Source organism: Ammospiza nelsoni, chromosome 19 (genome assembly GCF_027579445.1).
Source record: "Ammospiza nelsoni isolate bAmmNel1 chromosome 19, bAmmNel1.pri, whole genome shotgun sequence".
Classification (NCBI taxonomy): Eukaryota; Metazoa; Chordata; class Aves; order Passeriformes; family Passerellidae; genus Ammospiza; species Ammospiza nelsoni.
The window spans coordinates 7,749,892-7,768,949 of record NC_080651.1 but is presented as its reverse complement, the minus strand read 5'-3'; the positions used below and the strand labels follow the sequence as shown (position 1 = coordinate 7,768,949).

At 52.4% G+C, this 19,058-nt stretch overlaps 2 protein-coding genes across 2 annotated transcripts; both read right to left on the bottom strand.

The window, feature by feature from the left end:
* Positions 1-1,004: 1,004 nt before the first annotated feature.
* Positions 1,005-7,005, bottom strand: TRIM65 (tripartite motif containing 65). Its single transcript, XM_059485845.1, has 6 exons — positions 6,568-7,005; positions 4,236-4,331; positions 3,934-4,164; positions 3,506-3,677; positions 3,095-3,175; positions 1,005-2,025 (listed from the first exon to the last, which is right to left on the bottom strand). The coding sequence occupies exons 1-6, from the start codon at positions 7,003-7,005 to the stop codon at positions 1,496-1,498; spliced, it is 1,548 nt and encodes a 515-aa protein (XP_059341828.1). The 3' UTR covers positions 1,005-1,495.
* Positions 7,006-10,659: 3,654 nt separating this feature from the next.
* On the bottom strand, positions 10,660-18,181 carry MRPL38 (mitochondrial ribosomal protein L38). Its single transcript, XM_059485800.1, has 9 exons — positions 18,070-18,181; positions 17,057-17,236; positions 14,061-14,189; positions 13,769-13,977; positions 13,419-13,491; positions 12,688-12,733; positions 12,203-12,361; positions 11,718-11,854; positions 10,660-11,447 (listed from the first exon to the last, which is right to left on the bottom strand). Exons 1-9 carry the CDS (start codon positions 18,134-18,136, stop codon positions 11,311-11,313), a joined length of 1,137 nt encoding a protein of 378 aa, XP_059341783.1. The 5' UTR covers positions 18,137-18,181; the 3' UTR covers positions 10,660-11,310.
* Positions 18,182-19,058: the final 877 nt, after the last annotated feature.

Sequence of the window (19,058 nt, the reverse complement as noted above, 5' to 3'; positions counted from 1 at the left end):
CGTCATGGGGGATTGGCATGATGACGACAACAAGGATTTTTCTGCGTGGAGGCACCTCCTTTTCTATGGGGGGGTCCTCGGTGCCCGACCTGTTTGTGTGGGCCAGGACTCACGCGTTCCCGATGGGCATGGCCGTGGCGTTTGACCTGGGCAGGTGTCAGGAGCTGTGTGCTCTGCTTGCGGAGGAGTTTTACAGAGGGGCTGATGCTGTGGCCCCTCTCCTGGCTGCGTGCGACACGCTCTGCACCGGGCCGGAGGTTCGGGCACGGGCGGTTCGAGGGGCGGGGGAGCTGCCGGCGCTTGGGACAGACAGACGATCGCCGGGTCGCGGCTCGCCGTCTGTGCGGGGTTCGGCCGCCCCTCTTTGGGGGGTTCGCTGCGGCAGAAGTTACGCCTTTCCTCGCCCCTGGTGCCGAAGAACCGGCGTTCTCCGGGCCGGACGATGTCCCGCCTTTCCCTGCCCCTGCTCCCGCAGAACCGGGGTTCTCCCGGCCGGGTGCTGTCCCGCCTTTCCTCGCCCCTGCTCCCGAAGCCACGGGATCCGCCGGGCCCACAGCAGCCCCGCCTTTCTCCCCCTGCCGTTTGGGGGTCGGCATTCTCCCGAACCACGGGAGCCGCAGTTCCCGGTGCCCCTCCCGAGCAGCCGGACCGGGCTCGGTCGGGCTCGGTTCCCGCCCCGACGGCTGCCAGGACACCGCGGATCGCTGCGGCAGCTTCCCCGTGGGCAGCGGCGGAGCCCGCACAGGTTTCCTTAGCACAGTAAATAAAGCACCTCCAGGCTCTGCTGGTCGCCCCAAGGGTTGGCCATGGGCCCCATGGGGACATGGAGGGGCAGGATGGGGCCCTGCAGGGATGGCTGTCAGAGAAGGGGTACCCAGCTCCCCCCACCCCCAGCGCTGCAGGGTCCCACATCTCCCAACAGCAGCAAGAAAGAAAGCAGCAGTAAGAAAATAAAGCTTTATTGGGAAAAGCAGCATTGTACAAAGAGCTGCAGCATAGAACCCTGAGAAGTTGCTCTGTTGCTCTGCCTGCTTGAGAACAGCAAGAGGAACCCAAGAAGGGGCTGGGGAGAGCAGGACCTGCCTGCATGTGAGGCTGTGTGAGCACAGAGGTGCCTCTGAATTGTTTCAGAGCACCCCGTGGCAGCAGCACCTCCCTCTGGGGTCCCCCTCATCCCAAACCTTCCCCAAGTCTGGGAAGTTTGGCAGGGATAGAAGAAAGAGGAAAATCTCGTTTTATCATCCTCCTTATTTCCCTTGCTCAGTCTGCAGGGACAGCTCCAGCCCTGCCATGTGTCACTAGTGTGATATTTGCATATGGAAATCAAACAGGTTAATTTACATGCCTGTCCCCATCAGCTCTTGTTAAAACACTGCACTCCACACCTGCCCCATCACTGGGGTGCCACTGCACCATGACAGCCTCAGCTGCAGCTCCACTTTGGGACAGCCTGGCACCTGCCAGCCTGGCCATGGCTCAGCGTGGTGGCTCTGGCTCAGTCCCTCTGGCACAGCGTCACCACGCGCCCCTCACACAGCCAGAACACGGGGTACAGGGGCTCCGTGAACACGCTGTGGAAGGAGTGGATGAGTTTTGTCCTCTCCCCGAGGCCGTAGAAGGAGAGGAGCCCCTTGCCATAATCCAGGCTGACCCCCAGGTTCTTATAGAGCTGCTCCTGGATTTTCTGGGCGCGGCCCTCGTGCCAGGCCAGGTAACAATCCTCCCTCACCTGCAGCCCCCAGGAGCCCCCATCCAGGCCGATGTTGAACCTGTGGCCCTGCTGCTGCTCGTGGGGCAGCCCCCGGTAGGTGACCCCCAGGATGACGGAGTGGCTGGAGATCTTCACCTCCCAGTAGTGGCGCCCGGGGCCGCAGCTCTGCGTGCACAGCACCTGCCAGGGCTGGAAACGAGGGCCCTGCCCCTGCCCAGGGACCCTGCCAGCACGGTGCTTGGCTCTGTGGGCACCTTTGGACACCTCCAGGTACCTGTTGGCTGTCTCAGAGTCAAAGGTCAGGTTGCGGTGGTCTGGGGGAACAAGGGCATGGATGGAGCTGAAATGTTTCATCAGACCTTTGTGCCCTCCCAGCAGTGATGGGGTTTAAATTCTGTAGGGCTGGCTCCCAAAATGGAAGGGAACAGGTTGTTTGGAAGGGAAGGGTAGTGGGGAGGATGCAATACCTGCCCTAGAGGGAATGGAAAAGTCCAGAAATAGCTGTTGAGGCAATGAGACACGATGCCTTGCACAGTCCTTGCACAACCCAGCTCACAACTGAGTGGCCATTGTGACCACAGTGGCTCTGTGGCCATTTTGGCAGGGATGTGCTTGGTTTTAAGAGCAAAAAGTACCAGTGTGGGTTGGGAGAGGGGGAGAAAACCAGGTGTTTAGTGAGCAAATATGGTATTGCAGGGAGTTACTCTCCTCTGCATGGGCTGTGATAGCTCCTGCCATGGGCATTCCCTGGCCACCAGCACCTCACCTTCCTCCCCCAACACCTGGGCCTGGCAGCTGGCTGGGCTCCTGCCTGCTGCCCATAAATAACAGGGGGTTCCTATTAATAACCCTAAGGATGCTCCGTGGGACCTGAAGGAAGGAATTCCTACAAGTCCCATAATCAGCAATAGTGACGTGACCAACATGGCATAACCCAAACCTCTTCCCAACAGGGAGGAGATGGGAAGAGGAGCACAGAGGAATTTCCTACAAGCAGGAGAGGGCTGGCCTGGAGAGGAAAGGGGACATGAAGGACTGCAGCTAGGAATGCTGGGCCCATATCCCTGGACAGAGAGCAACGACTGCAGGCAGGGCTCTGGGGCTCTGCCATGCAGGGCAGTGACTGATCCAACACCAGACAGCCTCAGTTCCATGGGAAAGCACTTCCTGGTGCTGCTAATCCCCCATGTGGGTCCTTTCCCATCCCAGCCCATCCACCCTGCCCCTACACCACCCTTCTCTCATTTAGGGAGACACATTGGAAGAACCAGGACAGGAGCCGCTGTCCCTGCAGCCACAGCCACAGGAGCCTGGCTTGGTGACATCTATTCCTGCTGGGGACCCCAGGGAGGTGCTGTCCCTGCAGCCCCCTGTGCTCCTTACCCTTCAGAAGCTCAGCTCGGAGCTGGCACTTGGGGAGAGGGGCCACAGCCTTCACTGCCAGCTCCTGGGCATGCTCTGGGTCTGTGGAGGATGGAAACAGGCTTTTGGAGTAATGCCATGCAAACATTCTTTCTTCCTGGCTTCATGGGAAGAAAAGGAGGAGAAGGAGAAGGAGGAAGTCCATTGTATCCAAACCTGGGAGCAGCCATGTGCCACCATGGTTCAGCATTCCCAGCAAGGAGGGGCCACAGGGAGGCCACCCACTCATCCCACTCCATCTGCTGACCAGTAAATGTGCGTCCCATCCCAAACCCCTGTGCCCAGCAGCTGTGTCCCCAGCAGTGACACAGGCCAGGCTCATCTCCAGGACAGCTCAGCCCTCCAAAGTGCCCCTGAGAGCAGGAGGGTTACCTGGGCCGGCAGGGCTGGGGGCTCTGGGGGTCACACAGCCAGGCAGGTCCTCCAGCAGGAGCCTGGAGATGCTGGTGAGGATCTCAGAGATGGGCTTGATCACAGCAGCCACATCAAACTCCACGGGCACCAGCACCTCTGGGCTCTCCAGAGGTGGGAGCAGGGGGAATTCCTGCAGACAGACACACAGACACCTTGCACCAGTCTGGGGAGGACTCTGCAAACCCATTTGCATCCACTATGTCTCCCAGGGGGCAACAGGGGCATGCCAGCATTGCCCACACAACTTTTCAGGGACCCCCAAAACCAGCTCATCCCCACAGCCCCAGCACATCCCTGAGCCAAAGTGAGGACGTGTCCCCAGTGGGAATGGGTTGGACACGATCCTGCTGCCATCAGAAGGGGAGGACACAGTGCCAGGGTGGTACCTGCAGGAAGGTCCTGTGCTCAGGGCAGGCCAGCAGGCTCTGAGCCCTCTCCCTGTGCTGCCCAAGGACATCCAGGCGCTCCCTACACAGGTCCCAGTTCTTGCTCACACGCTCCAGGGCTGCACTCTGCTCTTGCTCAATCCTGGCCACTGTCTGACGCTGCAAATCCTCCAGAGCTTTCCTCAGGTGGGTGAATTTGCTCTGGATCCCATCTTTGAGCTCGGAGCAGTCCTGGGCAGGAAGAGCCATGAGAACCAGGATGCTCCCCTCCACAGGCCAGCACAGGGAGGCTGCAGCGTTACCTTGATGCTCTCTGTCTGCACCTCCAGCTCCTTCATTGTCTGCTCAATCCTCTCTGCTTCCTCCTGGGCTTTTTCCAGGGATTCTTTCAAAAAGGTCTGTGAAAGGAGGCACAGAGTAACATAGAACAGTTGGAAAAGTCCTCCAAGATCATCAAGCTCAGCCTATGACTGAACAGTCTCAACTAGCCCAGAGCACTGAGTTTCACAGCAGTCATTTCTCCCAGCCATGTCCAGTTGCACATCCTGTGGAAAAGCCCAATGCTGCCCACCTGGCCCCCAGGACCCTCTCAGGGCTGCAGGACAAGCCTAAAAGGGAAGGAGGCAGCTTGGGAAGGGGACTCTGTATCAGGATAACAAAGAAGTGATTTTTTGTGCTGACTTTCACCCTGTTTTTAGCTGTTTCCTCTAGATCAGAGGGTAACAAATGTGAAAAACGCCAATCACTTGTTTTTAAAATTTTAAAATATTAATAGTAATAAAATGGTTATAAAAATAGTAATACAATTAGAGTAATAGTAATTTGGACAAATTGAATTAGGACAATATGAGACAATACAGACAAAGAGTTATGGATGTCTGGGTACCTTTTTCTGGGCAGCACGAGCCTGGCACACAGAGGGACACCAGGTCCCCGCAGCAGGACATGGGGCAGTGGAGTGGATATTGTGAAAAACGCCAATCACTTGTTTTTAAAGTTTTAAAAGTTTAATAGCAATAAAATAGTTAGAAAAAATAGTGATACAATTAGAGTAATAATAATTTGGACAAATTGAATTAGGACAATATGAGGCAATAAATACAAAGAGTTACAGACGTCCGGGTACCTTTTTCTGGGCTGAAAAAGGACCCACGTTAACAAAGGATTAACCCTTAAAAGCAACAGCCTGTTGCATATTCATACATCTCATACATGATGCATAAATTCCATTTACACACAGGATTCTGTCTGGTCAGTGTCAACTTCTTCCTCTGAATCCTAACAGCACCTTCGAGGCAGGAAGAAGTTCATTTCTACTGATAAGAGGGCAAAAAATAAATTCTTTTTCTCTGAAAGATTTAGGTGTCCTGTGGCTGCTATCTGGTGCGAGTGCCTCATTCCTTTCTTAAAAAATCCCACTAACATAGTTCTTATTTTAACTACAAAAGTTACCTTTTAATTACAAGACTACATTTATTATTAAAATGTTAATACAGCACTACTAATCAGTACATCAAAATACATACAGTAAATACCTGTGTAGAGCCATATAATATGCACTTTTCACAACAAACACACAGGGCACTGTTCATCTCGTGCTGCTGGATTTACCCAGCTCACTGCTGCTCCTGACAACACCTGGTTCCTCAAGGAGCAGCCAGGCACTGGTGGCACCTCCCTGGCCAGCCCCTGTCCAGCTGAGCTGGGCAGCCTGGCACAGTCGGGCACCACGTCCCTGCAGCAGGACACGGGACAGTGGAGGTGGATGCTGTGTGTGCCCGAGCTGTCACAACACCCCCTGCTCCCCCATGGCCCCAGCTGTGTCACCCACTGTGGGAGTGTCAGGGGTGGGATGGTGGGGATGGATGGAGATGAGAGATCTCTGCAGCCAGGGCTGGAATTTGGGGTTTATTGCAAAGGGTCTGGGTGCAGGGCCCTGCTGGGAGCTGCCAGCCACAGCTCAGAGCAGGCCCAAAGAGGAAGACAGAGAAGGCAAGAGCATGGTAAAGAGAGAATGAGAGAGTAAAAGAGAGGATCAGAGGGCAAGGTTCCTGTTACAATACAATAAATCTTCTTCTGGTTGTGGAATTTGGGGTTTATTGCAAAGGGCCTGGGTGCAGGGCCCTGCTGGGAGCTGCCAGCCACAGCTCAGAGCAGGCTGAGAGAAGAGGGGGGGAGAGAGGAGGAGATGGTGAGAGAGTAGAAGGGGTAAGAGAGCAAAGTTCCCATTACAATACAATAAATCTTCCTCTGTGTTGAATATTCTCATTCTCACTAACCAATCTAGTACAACATACAAATCCTACAGCATTTACATACAGCCTATAAGAATCACTACATTACCATACTGTGTTACATTTTTAACCCTAAAAACTCCTCTTTGGGCCCCTTCTGCCAAGCTGTAGGGTCTGCTCTGACCCTTGGAGCTGTCTGCAAGCAGAGGGTGTTGTTCCATCAGAAGGGGATCACCTTCAGCTGGCCACACCATTGTTTTCCAGTTGTTCAGTAACTAAGGGATCCCAAAGCTTGCTTTCATTTCAATCTCGCTTATAGTTTCTATATTCCCAAAATCATTTGCCAGACAATCATATTTATAAGGCTTTCCTGTTTCATCTCCCCCAACAACCCCCCCACCTGCTTTCTGGCTCTCTCCTCCTCGAAGAGCACCCTGCGGTGCGGGCGGCAGTCGCGCTCGGTGCAGATGCAGCAGATGCAGCGCCGCTCGTCCAGGCAGAAGAGCTCCAGGGGCCGCCCGTGCCGCGGGCACAGCTCGGCCGGGGCCGCCTGGCTCCGGTTCCCAGCACAGCCCCGCTGCTCGCCGTCCCGGGCCAGCTCCACCACGCTGTGCAGGGTGACGTTCTTCTCCAGCTTCGGGCACGGCTCGAAGGCCCTGCGGCACTCGGGGCAGGTGATGCTCGGCTCGGGCTCCTGCCTTCTCTTGGCCCAGTGGTCGCTGATGCAGTCCCTGCAGAAGTTGTGGCCGCAGGGCAAAGTCACGGGCACCTTGAACAGCTCCAGGCAGATGGAGCACACCAGCTTCTCCTCCAGGTTCTGCGACATGGCCGATGCCATCCTGCCCGGCCGGAGATCGGGGGAGGAGGAGGAGGTGACGCTGTGCCCAGAGGCGGGGCAGGGCTCCCGGCCACACTCCTGAAGTGACACCCGCTGGCTGTCCCCTGGTCACACTTACCGTCGGCCGGGGCTATTTGTACAAATCACAAACGGGACGGGGCTGCTGTGCAACGTGCCTTGAGCTGGTTTATTTTCCAGCATCAGTCTCATTCCATGGTTATAACAATGGGAAGATGGCAGCAGCTCACATCCCAGGCAGCAGACCGAGAACTTAATGTTACAACTCACTTTATAAGTTTTTTGACCAATCGCACAAAGCAAAAGCACATTGACAGTAGTTCTATCCAACCACTGTAAGCACACATACCTTTGGTTAAAACAATGCTTGCTTATTTTGAATACAATACCTGCTTGTAAGCCTTAAAACACAATGCACAGAGCTCCGTTATTAAGCTCAGAACTCCCTAATATCTTGCTAGACAAACGTTTTTGTAGCTTAGAAAGTTATTCTAGACAAGCGTTAATACACAGACCATTGTTCTATTTGTCCTTGCTTTTCTACTTTTTAAATATGTGAAAAATGCATGTATTTTGTGATCAGCTTTTCGTAAATATTAAAATGAATATAGTATGTGTTGTGTTAGAAAGCAATGCTGTATTTATTTTATTGAATACTGTGTTAAATATAATTTTAGGTTATAAAAAATTTGTTAAAATAGAAACTATGCTATGTAAGATGCTTTGTTTAACTCAAAGGACTTGCAGTGAGATAGCAGCCACAGGACACCTAAATCCTTCAGAGAAAGGGAATTTATTGCCTTCTTATCAGAAGAAACAAACTTCTTCTGGCCTTGGAGGCACTGTTAGGATTCAGAGGAAGAAGTTGACACTGACCAGACAGAATCCTGTGTTTGAATGGAATTTATGCATCGTGTATGAGATGTATGAATATGCAACAGGCTGTTGTTCTTAAGGGTTAATCCTTTGTTAACGTGGGTCCTTTTTCAGCCCAGAAAAAGGTACCCGGACATCTGTAACTCTTGGTATTTATTGTCTCATATTGTCCTAATTCAATTTGTCCAAATTGCTATTACTCTAATTGTGTTACTATTCTTTTTAACTATTTTATTACTATTAACCTTTTAAAAATTTTAAAAACAAGTGATTGGCGTTTTTCACAAATAATCTTTCTGCTGACCTATCTCATGGCCACTGCTTAGCTCTAATCACAGTCCTGCTGTCTCTGAGGCCTGCCTTTTGCAGCTTTCCCAAAACCCTCTGATTTTGTGGATTCCCCCAGCACTGGCTGTGCCCCAGGCTGCAGAGGGAGGGCTGTGAGGCACGGTGGGGACACCCCGGAGAGGAGGGAATGCTGCGGTGACAGCACCTGGGGGACACCAGGAGGCTGACAGGGACCACAGCAATGTGTATTTCCATGAACACGTTTGCTGGGCACACATCCACGCGCAATTGGATTTTCACTCCTTTATTGCCTTTTGAGGGAACTTCCAGGCATCTCAACTCTGCCAGGGCTGGGTCCCTGAGCTGAGCATGGCAGGGTGTGGTGGTGGTCACAGGGGTCCCAGGATGAGAGATGAGGATCTGACTCCGTGTTTCAGAAGGCGGATTTATTATTTTATTATATATATTTTATTAAAACTATACTAAAAGAATAGAAGAAAGGATTTCATCAGAAGGCTTGCAAGGAATAGAAAGGAATGGAATCATAATAAAATCTTGTGAATGACCAGAGAATCCAAGACAGCTGGACCATGATTGGCCATTAATTACAAACAACCACATGAGACCAATCACAGATGCACCTGTTGCATTCCACAGCAGCAGATAATCATTGTTTACATTTTGTTTCTGAGGCCTCAAGCTTCTCAGGAGGAAAAATCCTAATGAAAGGATTTTCCATTAATTATGTCTGTGACAGCAGTTCCCCCTGTCACAGAGACCCCTGTGCAGAGCTCCAGCCTGGGAACAGCCGAGAGGCACCCACTGCTGCTGCAGCCACACGTCCCCTCCCTGTGCCCTGGCAAGGCTGTGGCACAAGGCAGTGACACACACCAGCACCACGTTCTTCCCTTGCATCTCCTAAACCACAGCTCCTGCAGTTGGCATGTCCCCATGCACACCCACCACACCTTTTCCTACCAATTTCCTTGCAACACCCGTGCACATCAGCACCCTGAAACAGAATAAAGATGCCACCTGCACCACCTGTCCCTGCTCAGGTGGAATCTCCTGCCCAGAGGCTGGTGCCTGTGCACTGCAAACCTTCCCCTTGTTGTCACAGTTCAGTTTCAGTTTACCCAGCCCAAGCCTTATCTCTGTGCCAAGCCCATGTGTTATCTTGCTCATGTTCGCAGCCTTGTTTTTGCAGCCACCCTTCATGAGCAGCTTCCCTTTCACCTGCACAGGTGAGGGCAAGCAGAGAGCAGCTCTCTGGTGGATCATCCACACCAGCTTCCATAGCAGAGGCAGGCTCAGCCACCCCCCTGAGCACAGGAGAGGACTTGGGATATGTCACAACTCCCTGCATGTCCCAGCAAGCTTCAGCTCCAAAACATTCCTTTGGGCTGCAGCTGTCAATTCTGACCAAATATTTAAAGCCCAGAGAGGCTAACACGACCTGTGTGTGTGCCTGGAACCTGTGTCCCCAGTGTGGGCACCTCCCCAGTGCACTCAGCCCAGCTTAAACCAGACACCAGAACCCTTCAGGCTGGGGAGGAGCTCTGGGGTAAGTGGTAACAGCCCTGAGCACAGGCAGCAGGGGGGCACTTCAGCCCAATCTCAGCTCTTTGCTGAAGGCTCTAATTTCCAATGGTAGAAGGAACCTCAGAAAAAGGGAACTGGAGGTGGGAAGAGGCAGCTGTACCAGCAGGAACATGTTGGTATTTGGGGGTCCATGTGAACAGGAGATGCACAGTGCAGCAGAGAACAGAGGCTCTCCAGGGCCTGGGAACAGGACCTGCAGCAGCAGTGCCAGGCCACCACCACCACCAGCTCTGCTTCTGCTCCCTGCCCACACCAGGTACATCCTGTCCAGGAGAGAGGGGAAGGAGGCTGAGGTCCACATACTTGGGTAGCTGAAGCCACCTCCACAAACACTGACCTTGTGCAGGTTTACCACCTGTGCAGCCCCATGTGGAAACCCAGGGCATCACAGGGAATATTTCTCTGTCTGCTCTGGGATGCCCTGACCCCCAAGGGAGCACTGACTTTGACCCTCATTCATGCTGAAAGTTTCCTGGACTTCAAGATAAACTAGAATCCACAAAAGTGTGAAATAGATTATAGAGAGCAGTGTAGGTGCATCACTTGGTGAGAAATTGAGGTTTTGGGATTTTTAGTGTGTTGTGGATGGAAGCAAGATAGAGGGCACAGGGTGTCATCCTGGGTTTCTTCTTCATGCTTCTTCTTCCTTCTTCTTCATGGGTTTCGGTGGCATTTTGTAATTGGGCAGAAAAGTCTGCATTGGGGGCTCTTTGGGATCAGTTATTGGGTTAAAAGGAAAAATAATCTAGGTGTCAGTTCTTAATTGGATAATTTAATCTTAAAAGACCTTGTAACAAGAGATTGTTGGCCATTTTGTGCCTTCTAATGAAAAACTGCTGAACTCACAGTAGTGAGACTGTTGTACTGATAAGAAATAATAAACACCTGAGTCCAAACATGAGTTACTGTGTCAAGTGCCTTCAATCCAGACCCAGAAAAACCAACAACTGGTACCCCCAACAGCCACGCTCTTCCCAAACTACAACATCCAAAACCAGAAGTCACTCTGGCCAGTGAAGGGCTGCCCATCTCCCCTGCACCCTGCTGGGCTCCCCAGCTCTGGGCCAACTGCCCAGGGTAACAGGCTCTTGCCAATAAAGACAGCTCTGCCAGCATTGCTCAGAGAGTGTTTAATCAGACTCATCTCTCCAGGAGAACTGCACAAATAAAATTTGACACAGTCCAGAACCACAGCACTGTGAGAGGTGGAAATCCAGGCTGGCCTGGCTCTGTTTGCTCCATAAACAGGCAAAAGGAAACTGTGATCCTTGCAGGGAAGCAAGGCAGAGCATCTCTGGGGAGATGCAGCCTGCCCAGTCATTGCCAGCTCTGCTGCAGAATCAGGAGCAAGGTTTCAGCCTGGCTATGGATTCACTTTGAATGTTCTTGTTAAGCAGCTGCCAGTCCTGTGAGCACCCAGGGAAACTGGGAGCTGAGACTTTGTCATTTCCCTCCTGAGGCAGTGAGGGGAGCACAGGAAATCCAGGAGGCAGCATCCCAGGGACACAGAGGACACAGCTGCTAGTAGATGCCATAGGTGGGCTCCTGTGTGTCCCGGTACCTGTCCAGGTACCTCAGGGGCTGGTGCCGAGGGAACTTCACCTGCGGAGGGTGGAACGGGGGCGGCCGCACGAACTCGAACACCGGCTCCCTCATGTCTGCAGAGAGTCACAGGGTCAGCAGGGGCTCACAGCTGAACCCCACACCCCCCCCCTCACCACACAGGACAGGGCTGCTCAAACGTGCCCTTGGAGTTGTTTTAAAATCCCCAGCCGAGGGTTAGGGGTTGCTCCTTCAGTTTGGAGGAGGACGGCTCAGGAAGGGCTTAGTCTGTGCTGATCCTGGGCAAGTGCCAGGAGCAACTGAGAGCCTGCAGCCACAGGGCCACGTCCCACCCACAGAGCCCCTCCAGGGTCCCCATTCCTTACTGAGCAGCTGATGGAAGGTGGAAGTGACAGAGCTGTCCCACTGACACTGGAAAAATGCCAGCCCTGCCGGGGTCATGGCATCCTTATGCTTTCTGTAGAAGTCAAACGTACTGAAGGTTCTCATCTTCAGGCTGTAGCTGGAAACAAGACACAAGCACCAGGTGAACCTCTCCCTGCAGCAAGTAGCCTGCTCCCCATCACCCCAGGGCAAATGACAGAGGTGGAAAACAAAGCCACTAAGAGGAGATCTCCCAGTGTCTCCAGCTCCATGCACATTTCTGGGCAGGACAAACCACTCTCTAACATCCTGTTCTGTAACAACAGGACTCTGCAGTACTGGGACTGTGGCTGCACAGGACACACAAACCAAAGCAGCCCTGGAGAACTCTGCAGAGTGACAGGAGCTGCTCCTCTAGTGCAGTGACAGCTACACAAACCCCACAAGCAGCAGCAGGAGCCAAGGGCAGCAGGAGCAGAGGAATTACCAGGGCGTGGGCCGAGCGTCCTGGCTGAAGTCAATGGGACCGTGTTGCTTGAAGAGCAGGAAGATGAAGCGGTGGTAGCCTGTCCCCATGGCAGGGAAGGGGGGCAGGTAGTGGCACATCTCCTTACCAGCCTTGATGTCACTGCCTGGGATGTTTGTCCTGAACACAAACACATATACACTCATTTCCCTCCAGCAGATTCATCCAGGAATGCAAATCCCTCTGCCACGCTGTGATGTGATTTTTGCCCCATTTGATAAGGGAACAGATAACAGAGATTGCTGTCACCACAGGAAAAATCCCACCCAGTGACTGGAATGCTGAACAGCAGCAACATCTGGAACTCCTGCATCCTTGGCAGGACCCAGAACACAGGGCTAAAGGAGCTGATGGCAGGAGCACCAGGAAGAGCCATGGATTCTGAGCTGCTGGAGGAGTTTCTGCCCAGCCCACAAGCACAGAGCATCTGGCTCTGATGTACTCACACCAGCCAGTGGAGGTACTCCGAGTCTGCATCCCTCAAATGTCCATCTGCCAACACACAACAGGGAAAAGGGACTTAGGGACACCCTGGTGCCAGCATCCACCCCAAAGTGAGAATGCCCAGACCTGCTTTGACCAGAGGAAGCAGCTCAAGACCCTCCCAGCATTCCTTCCCCAGCAGGAAAGGAACTCAATCCTATAGGACTGAGTTTAAAATGAGGAGCAAAGAAGTCTGCAGATCTAATTCCAAGATTCTTGAAATCTTCTTAGGCAGCTGTATCCATCACTATGCCTTGGTCTCTCAGGGTGAACACTGTCAGCAAAGCTGCCTTCCAGGCAGACTGCCAAGGAAGAGGAGTTTGGAGGTAACAAAGATGGGAGTCAGGAAATTGTTTCCTCTATAGTGAGACACAGATCTTATTGTGTCACTGTCCCTTCTCTCAATTGCTACAGATTTGGGGAGGCTACAATCTTTCCTCCATATGTAACATGTCCCAGTCTAACAGATATAATCATAGAATTACAGCACTGTTTGGGCTGGAAGGGACCTTAAAGCTCATCCCACTCCCTGCTATAGGCAGGGACACCTTCCACTAAACCAGGCTGCTCCAACCTGGCCTTGAACACTTCCAGTGTTCATCATATCCGTGCAGCCAAAAGAATCAGGAGTTAACCAAAAGCTGAGAGAAACAACACAGTTTAAACACATTCCTTTAAAGAACTCACTGCTCACCTGGATTTGTGAGCAACAAGGTCCAGAGGGAGCCTTTGTCTGCCTCATATGACACTTCAGGGGGACTGGAAGCCTAAAGGAGCAACACAAAGAGAATGCAAATCACTCACACAACAGCTCCCATGAACTGTGGCAAGGCTGGGACACAACACAGGGCATGAATAACCATCAGCCTCCTACCAGACAGCCTCCAATCTCTGTCTCTATCACATCCTTAAAGTATTTTCCTTCAGCACAGAGGAAACACCCTTGTAAAAAGCATCCCCTGGAACGCCCCATGCCCACTGGAAGAATCTGGCAGAAAGAGGCTTCCCAGGGGCTCCAAGTTGTTCCCAGCTCCCCTCACGCACCTCTGATGGAGTCACCATGTTCCCATAGTAGACTGGCACGAGGTACTCGTCCTCCTGGCTGTAGTGCACCCTCAGGGCCACCCAGGGGGTGAAGGTGGCTCCCCTGAACAGGTCCCGGAACAGCCCGCAGTGCTCGGCCACGCGCTGCTTGTGGAACGGGCCACTGGTCCTCTCCCACTCAGCCCTGACCTCGTCGAGGGGAATGAGCACTGCAAGGACAGAGGGAGGATGCAGAGGCAGCAGGGGGACACCCAGAGCAGCTGGAGCAGGAGGGGAGGTGCTGGGCACTGACCGGTGCGGAGCCGCGCCGCCCGCTCCATCTCAGCATTGCGGCGGTTCTCCCTCAGGATCCTCTTCCTGTCCTTGAGCTCCTCTGCCCGGGACAGCCTCTCACGGGGCAGGCCAATGTCTGGCTGGGGCTCTTCAGGGAGGGGTGGAAAGAGAGCAGGTGAGACATGGGAGCACCCAAAGCACCCAAACACAAACCCCTGTGAAGAGCCTGAGAGTGTGAGACAGAGACTCCCAGAGATCAGGATCACAGAAGGGTTTGGGTTGGGAGAGGTTTGGGTTGAAGACCACCCACTCCCACCCCTGCCATGGACAAGGACACCTCCTGTGGTACTCACATGCCCTCTGAACAGAGAAAAGAATGATTAAAACTATTCTTATCTCATTTGCTGCTCCTGTGTTTGTGCTCATGTGGAATGTTCTGGAGATTGTTTACCCAACGTGATTCCTTGATTGGATTCTGGTGGAATTGTTTATGTTAATTAGCCTATCAGGTCCAGGCTGTGTCCTGACTGTCAGGAGATGGTCAGTAGTTTTTGAGTAGTATTTTTCAGTAATTAGAAGTAAGTATGATGTAGTATAGTTATAGTATAATAAAATGTAATATAGTAGAGTTTTAATAAAGTGAGTGTTCAGCATTCCAAAGCCTTGGAGTCATTCCCAGATGTTGGGGTTGCCTGATTTTTGATAACCTCCCACTAGAAAAGACCTGAAAGGACAATCAGGACTTGATTCTGTCCCCTCTGCACCTCCTTCCCCAGCTCATGGCCCTCCCATTCCCAGCTGTGTTATCTGCTGCAGGCCTGAAGCTCTGGCTCCTTGTCTGCTCTGTGGCACCACTGGGGCTCCAAGGAATCCCTTCTTTGCTCTGTTGTGGTGTTGTGAGGTCCCCAGGACGAGGTGAGAGATGAGAATTTGACTCCATGTTCTCAGAAGGCTGATTTATTATTTTATGATGTTATATTATATGAAAAGAAATGATATACTAAAACTATACTAGAGAAAGAGGAAGGATACCTCAGGAGGCTAAACAAGAATAATGATGAAAGCTCATGACTGACTCCTCAGAGTCCAACACAGCTGATGGTGATTGGTCATTAATTAAAAACAATTCACATGGAACCAAACAAAGATGCACCTACTGGTAAACAATCTCCAGACTACATTCCCAAACAATCAGATAATTATTGTTTTCATTCTTTTCTGAGACTTTTCAACTTTCCAGGAAAAAATCCTGGGCAAAGAGGATTTTTCAGAAAATATCATGGTGACACTCTGTTTCATTTGGCAGGCCCTGGCCAGCCCCTGTTGGGGGAAGATGAAACAGGAAAGCCTTATAAGAATGATTGTCTGGCAAAAGATTTTGAGAATATGGAAACTATAAGTGAGATTGAAATGAAAGCAAGCTTTGAGATATCTCAGTTACTGAACAACTGGAAAACAATGGTGTGGCCAGCTGAAGGTGATCCCCTATTGATGGAACAACACCCTCTGCTTGCAGACAGGCCCAAGGGCGAGAGCAGACCCTACAGCTTGGCAGAAGGGGTCCAAAGAGGAGTTTTTAGGGTTTAAAATGTAACCCAGTATGGTAATGTAGTGATTCTTATAGGCTGTATGTAAATGCTACAGGATTTGTACCTTGTGCTAGATTGGTTAGTGAGAATTAGAATATTCAACACAGAAGAAGATTTATGGTATTGTAATGGGAGCCTCGCTCCCTTTCCCTCTTGCTTTTATTCTTTGCTCTCCCCCTCTCTTCTCTCATTCCTGCTCTGAGCTGTGGCTGGCAGCTCCCAGCAGGGCCCTGCACCCAGGCCCTTTGCAATGAACCCCAAATTCCAGTCCTGGCTGCAGAGATCTCTCATCTCCATCCATCCCCACCATCCCACCCCACAATACTCCTACAAGCCTCTCTCCCTGTGGAATGTCACAGACATCTTTTGTGAAAAATCCTTTCTTTATGATTTTCCCCCTTCTGGGAAGCTGAGGCCCCAGAAGAAGAATGTAAACACTGGTTATCTGCTGCTGTGGAATTCAACAGGTGCACCTGTGATTGGCCCATGTTCCATGTTTACAATTAAGGGCCAATCAAAAACCAAGCTTTCTCTGGGAGAGATGAGAGAGAGCTCCTTTTGTTTATTCATTCCTATTCTATTCTTAGCTTAGCAGCTTCTGAACTTTTCTTTCTATTCCTATTAGCATAGTCTAAACGTATTATAGATCATAAATTAACAAATCCAGCCTCCTGATCATGGATCAAGATTCTTGTCTATCTCTTCACCCCTGAAAGACCCATGCAAGCAAGGTAACAGTGGAAAACCCCTTTTCCCTGAGACCCTGCACAGGGCACAGAGGCTGTGGCAGTGCCCTGTGACCCCTTTACCCTGAGCCCCTGCCCTCTGCACAGGGCACAGGGGCTGCGCCAGAGCCCTGGGGGCGCCCTGTGACCCTGATAGTGGAACTCTGGAAAAAGTTAAAGATAGAATCTAAAATGTTAGGCTTTGTGCTTTCCCAGATCAACTGCACCTGCGTAAGCAGTATGATAAATTATATAATCGTTAGATGTGATAATTGTTTAGTAATTAAATGTAATTATTATATATCCATAAGAAGAATAGTGAGAAACTATGTTAGAAATTCAGAGAGGGGCTAAATTTATGTATACAATAGAACAATATAAGTTTAATAATTAACATGAAAGTTATGTAACAATAGAGTATAAAACATGATCATTTTGGATGTATGGTCGGAGTCAGATTTGGGTTGAATATACCCCAATTCCCAGAGCTCTTAATAAAAAGCACTGCATATAATCCCCCGTGATTATGTGTTTTTGAACGCTAACAACCCCTTTTCCCTGAGCCCCTGCCCTCTGCAGAGGGCACAGAGGCTGTGCCAGAGCCCTGGGGTGCCCTGTGAGCCCTTTTCCCTGAGCCCCTGCCCTCTGCAGAGGGCACAGAGGCTGTGCCAGAGCCCTGGGGTGCCCTGTGAGCCCGGTACCTGCGGGGGGGTCGCTGTGTTTGCGGTAGGTGTTCCACCAGCGCGGCTCCCGGCCCGCCCGCTCCGCCTGCCGCAGGTACCGCGCGAAGCTCCGGTACCGCTGCAGCTCCTCCAGCCTCGCCACGTCCACGTCCTCGTTGGGCATGGGCCCCAGAGGGGCTGCCCTCTTCCAGAGCACGGCTGGGGGGAGAAAAAAACACGTCCCAGGGGGGTGAGAAGGGGGGAAATGAGCCTGGGATGGGCACAGCACAGACAGCGCCAGAGCCATCCCCGCCGCCCACAGGCACGGTCATGGAGTCAGGGTGGGGGAGGCTGGGAGGGACCAGAGACACCTGATGCCACCTCCCTGCTCCAGCAGGCCCAGCCCAGGGCACAGCACTGTGCCCAGATGGCTCCAGCAGGCTCATCCCAGGGCACAGCACTGTGCCCAGATGGCTCCAGAGGCTCATCCCAGAGCACAGCATTGTGTGCAGATGGTTCTGGAATATCCCCAGTGAGGGAGACCCTCGCTGGACAATCTGTTCAGGGCTTGGGCACTGCACAGGGAAGAAGTTCGGCCTCACACCCAGCTGGAATTTCCTGGGCATCACTCGGTGTCCGTGGCCTCTGGTGCCATTGCTGGGCCCTGGAGTGGAGCCTGGGCCCTGCTCTGCCCTCCCTGCAGACAGGGACACACAGGGACGGGCCCCTCTCAGCCCCAGCAGCCTCAGCCTTTCCCCAGGACAGAGCTGCCCCAGCCCCCAGAGCATCTTTGTGCCCCTCCACAGGACCTGCTCCAGGAGCTCCGTGTGTCCCATCCCGAGGAGCCCAGAGCCGGACACTGCTCCAGGGGAGGCCTGGCCAGGGCTGGGCAGAGGGGCAGCATCACCCCTGACCTGCTGGAAATGCTCTCCTTGTCACACCATTAGTGACAAGGCCTGGCGTTCGGGACACAGCCGTCCGAGAGCACCCTGTCTTTCATCCCCCCCTTCCCCAGTGGGTTTCGGGGCTCCCCTGCTTCTCCCGTCTCTCACCGGCCGTTCCGAAGCTCCGCCCGCCGCGGGCCCCGCGAAGAGCCGCGCTCAGCAAGGGCGCCGCCATGTTGTGCGCCGCGCTAAGAGAAGGGCCCCGTTGCCATCGTGACGGGCGCTGCGCCGCGCAGGCAGGCCGGGTTCAGAAAGCCCGCCCGCCACGGGGCTGTCCCTCGTGTCGCCTGACTCCGATGGGGCTGCCCCGGTACTGCCTGATTAGAAACGTCCGCACAGCCGCCGCTCTTCCCTCGCCGCGGGCTCCCCATCCCCGCCCTTGCCCTGCTGAGGGAAGTGTTCTAAAGTTCCTTTGTGCCGCGGGCAGGTCACACCCAGGACAAAGCCAGCCCTGCTCCTGCCTTGTTTGTACTGGAGCAATCCCTGGGAACCCTCTGTCTCTGGAGTTTATAACCCGCACCCTCCTGCCGAGGCTTTCCCCTCACACGCTGCCAGCCCTGGCCACACGGGCTCCGTGTGAAGCTGTCCCCAAAAGAGGGCGGGTTTAGGAGTCCATGGCTCCCTCAGGCCATCCCACAGAGTGAGATGCAAAGCTGTGTTTCGTGTCAGGTACAAACAGGCGATGTGTGTATTTGTAAATGCGAAATGTGTGGACCCCGACAATGGGAGAGCTGTGAATTCTAATAATAACTGAGGAAAATAAAGCATGGGAAAAGGCCTTTGAACTCATCTTTTGTTTGCAATTAACCCTGGTTGATTTAGGAGCACTGGAATTAAGGTGTTAAAGATGTTGCTTTTTGCTTGCATTAAATCCATAAAAAGCTCTGCAATAATAACCTTTTGAAGTATAATTTTGGAATATTACTTGTATCCTTGAAACTATAGCTTTGGAATATATATAAAGCAAATATGCTTATCTCATGCCTTATTGAAGCAGAGAAAAACAGCTTGAGAAAGGAAGATGAACATCACCTCAAGGGTTTATGGTTTCCAAAGGGAAACTGGACCGCCAGCATCTGGGGATACTCCTTTGAGAT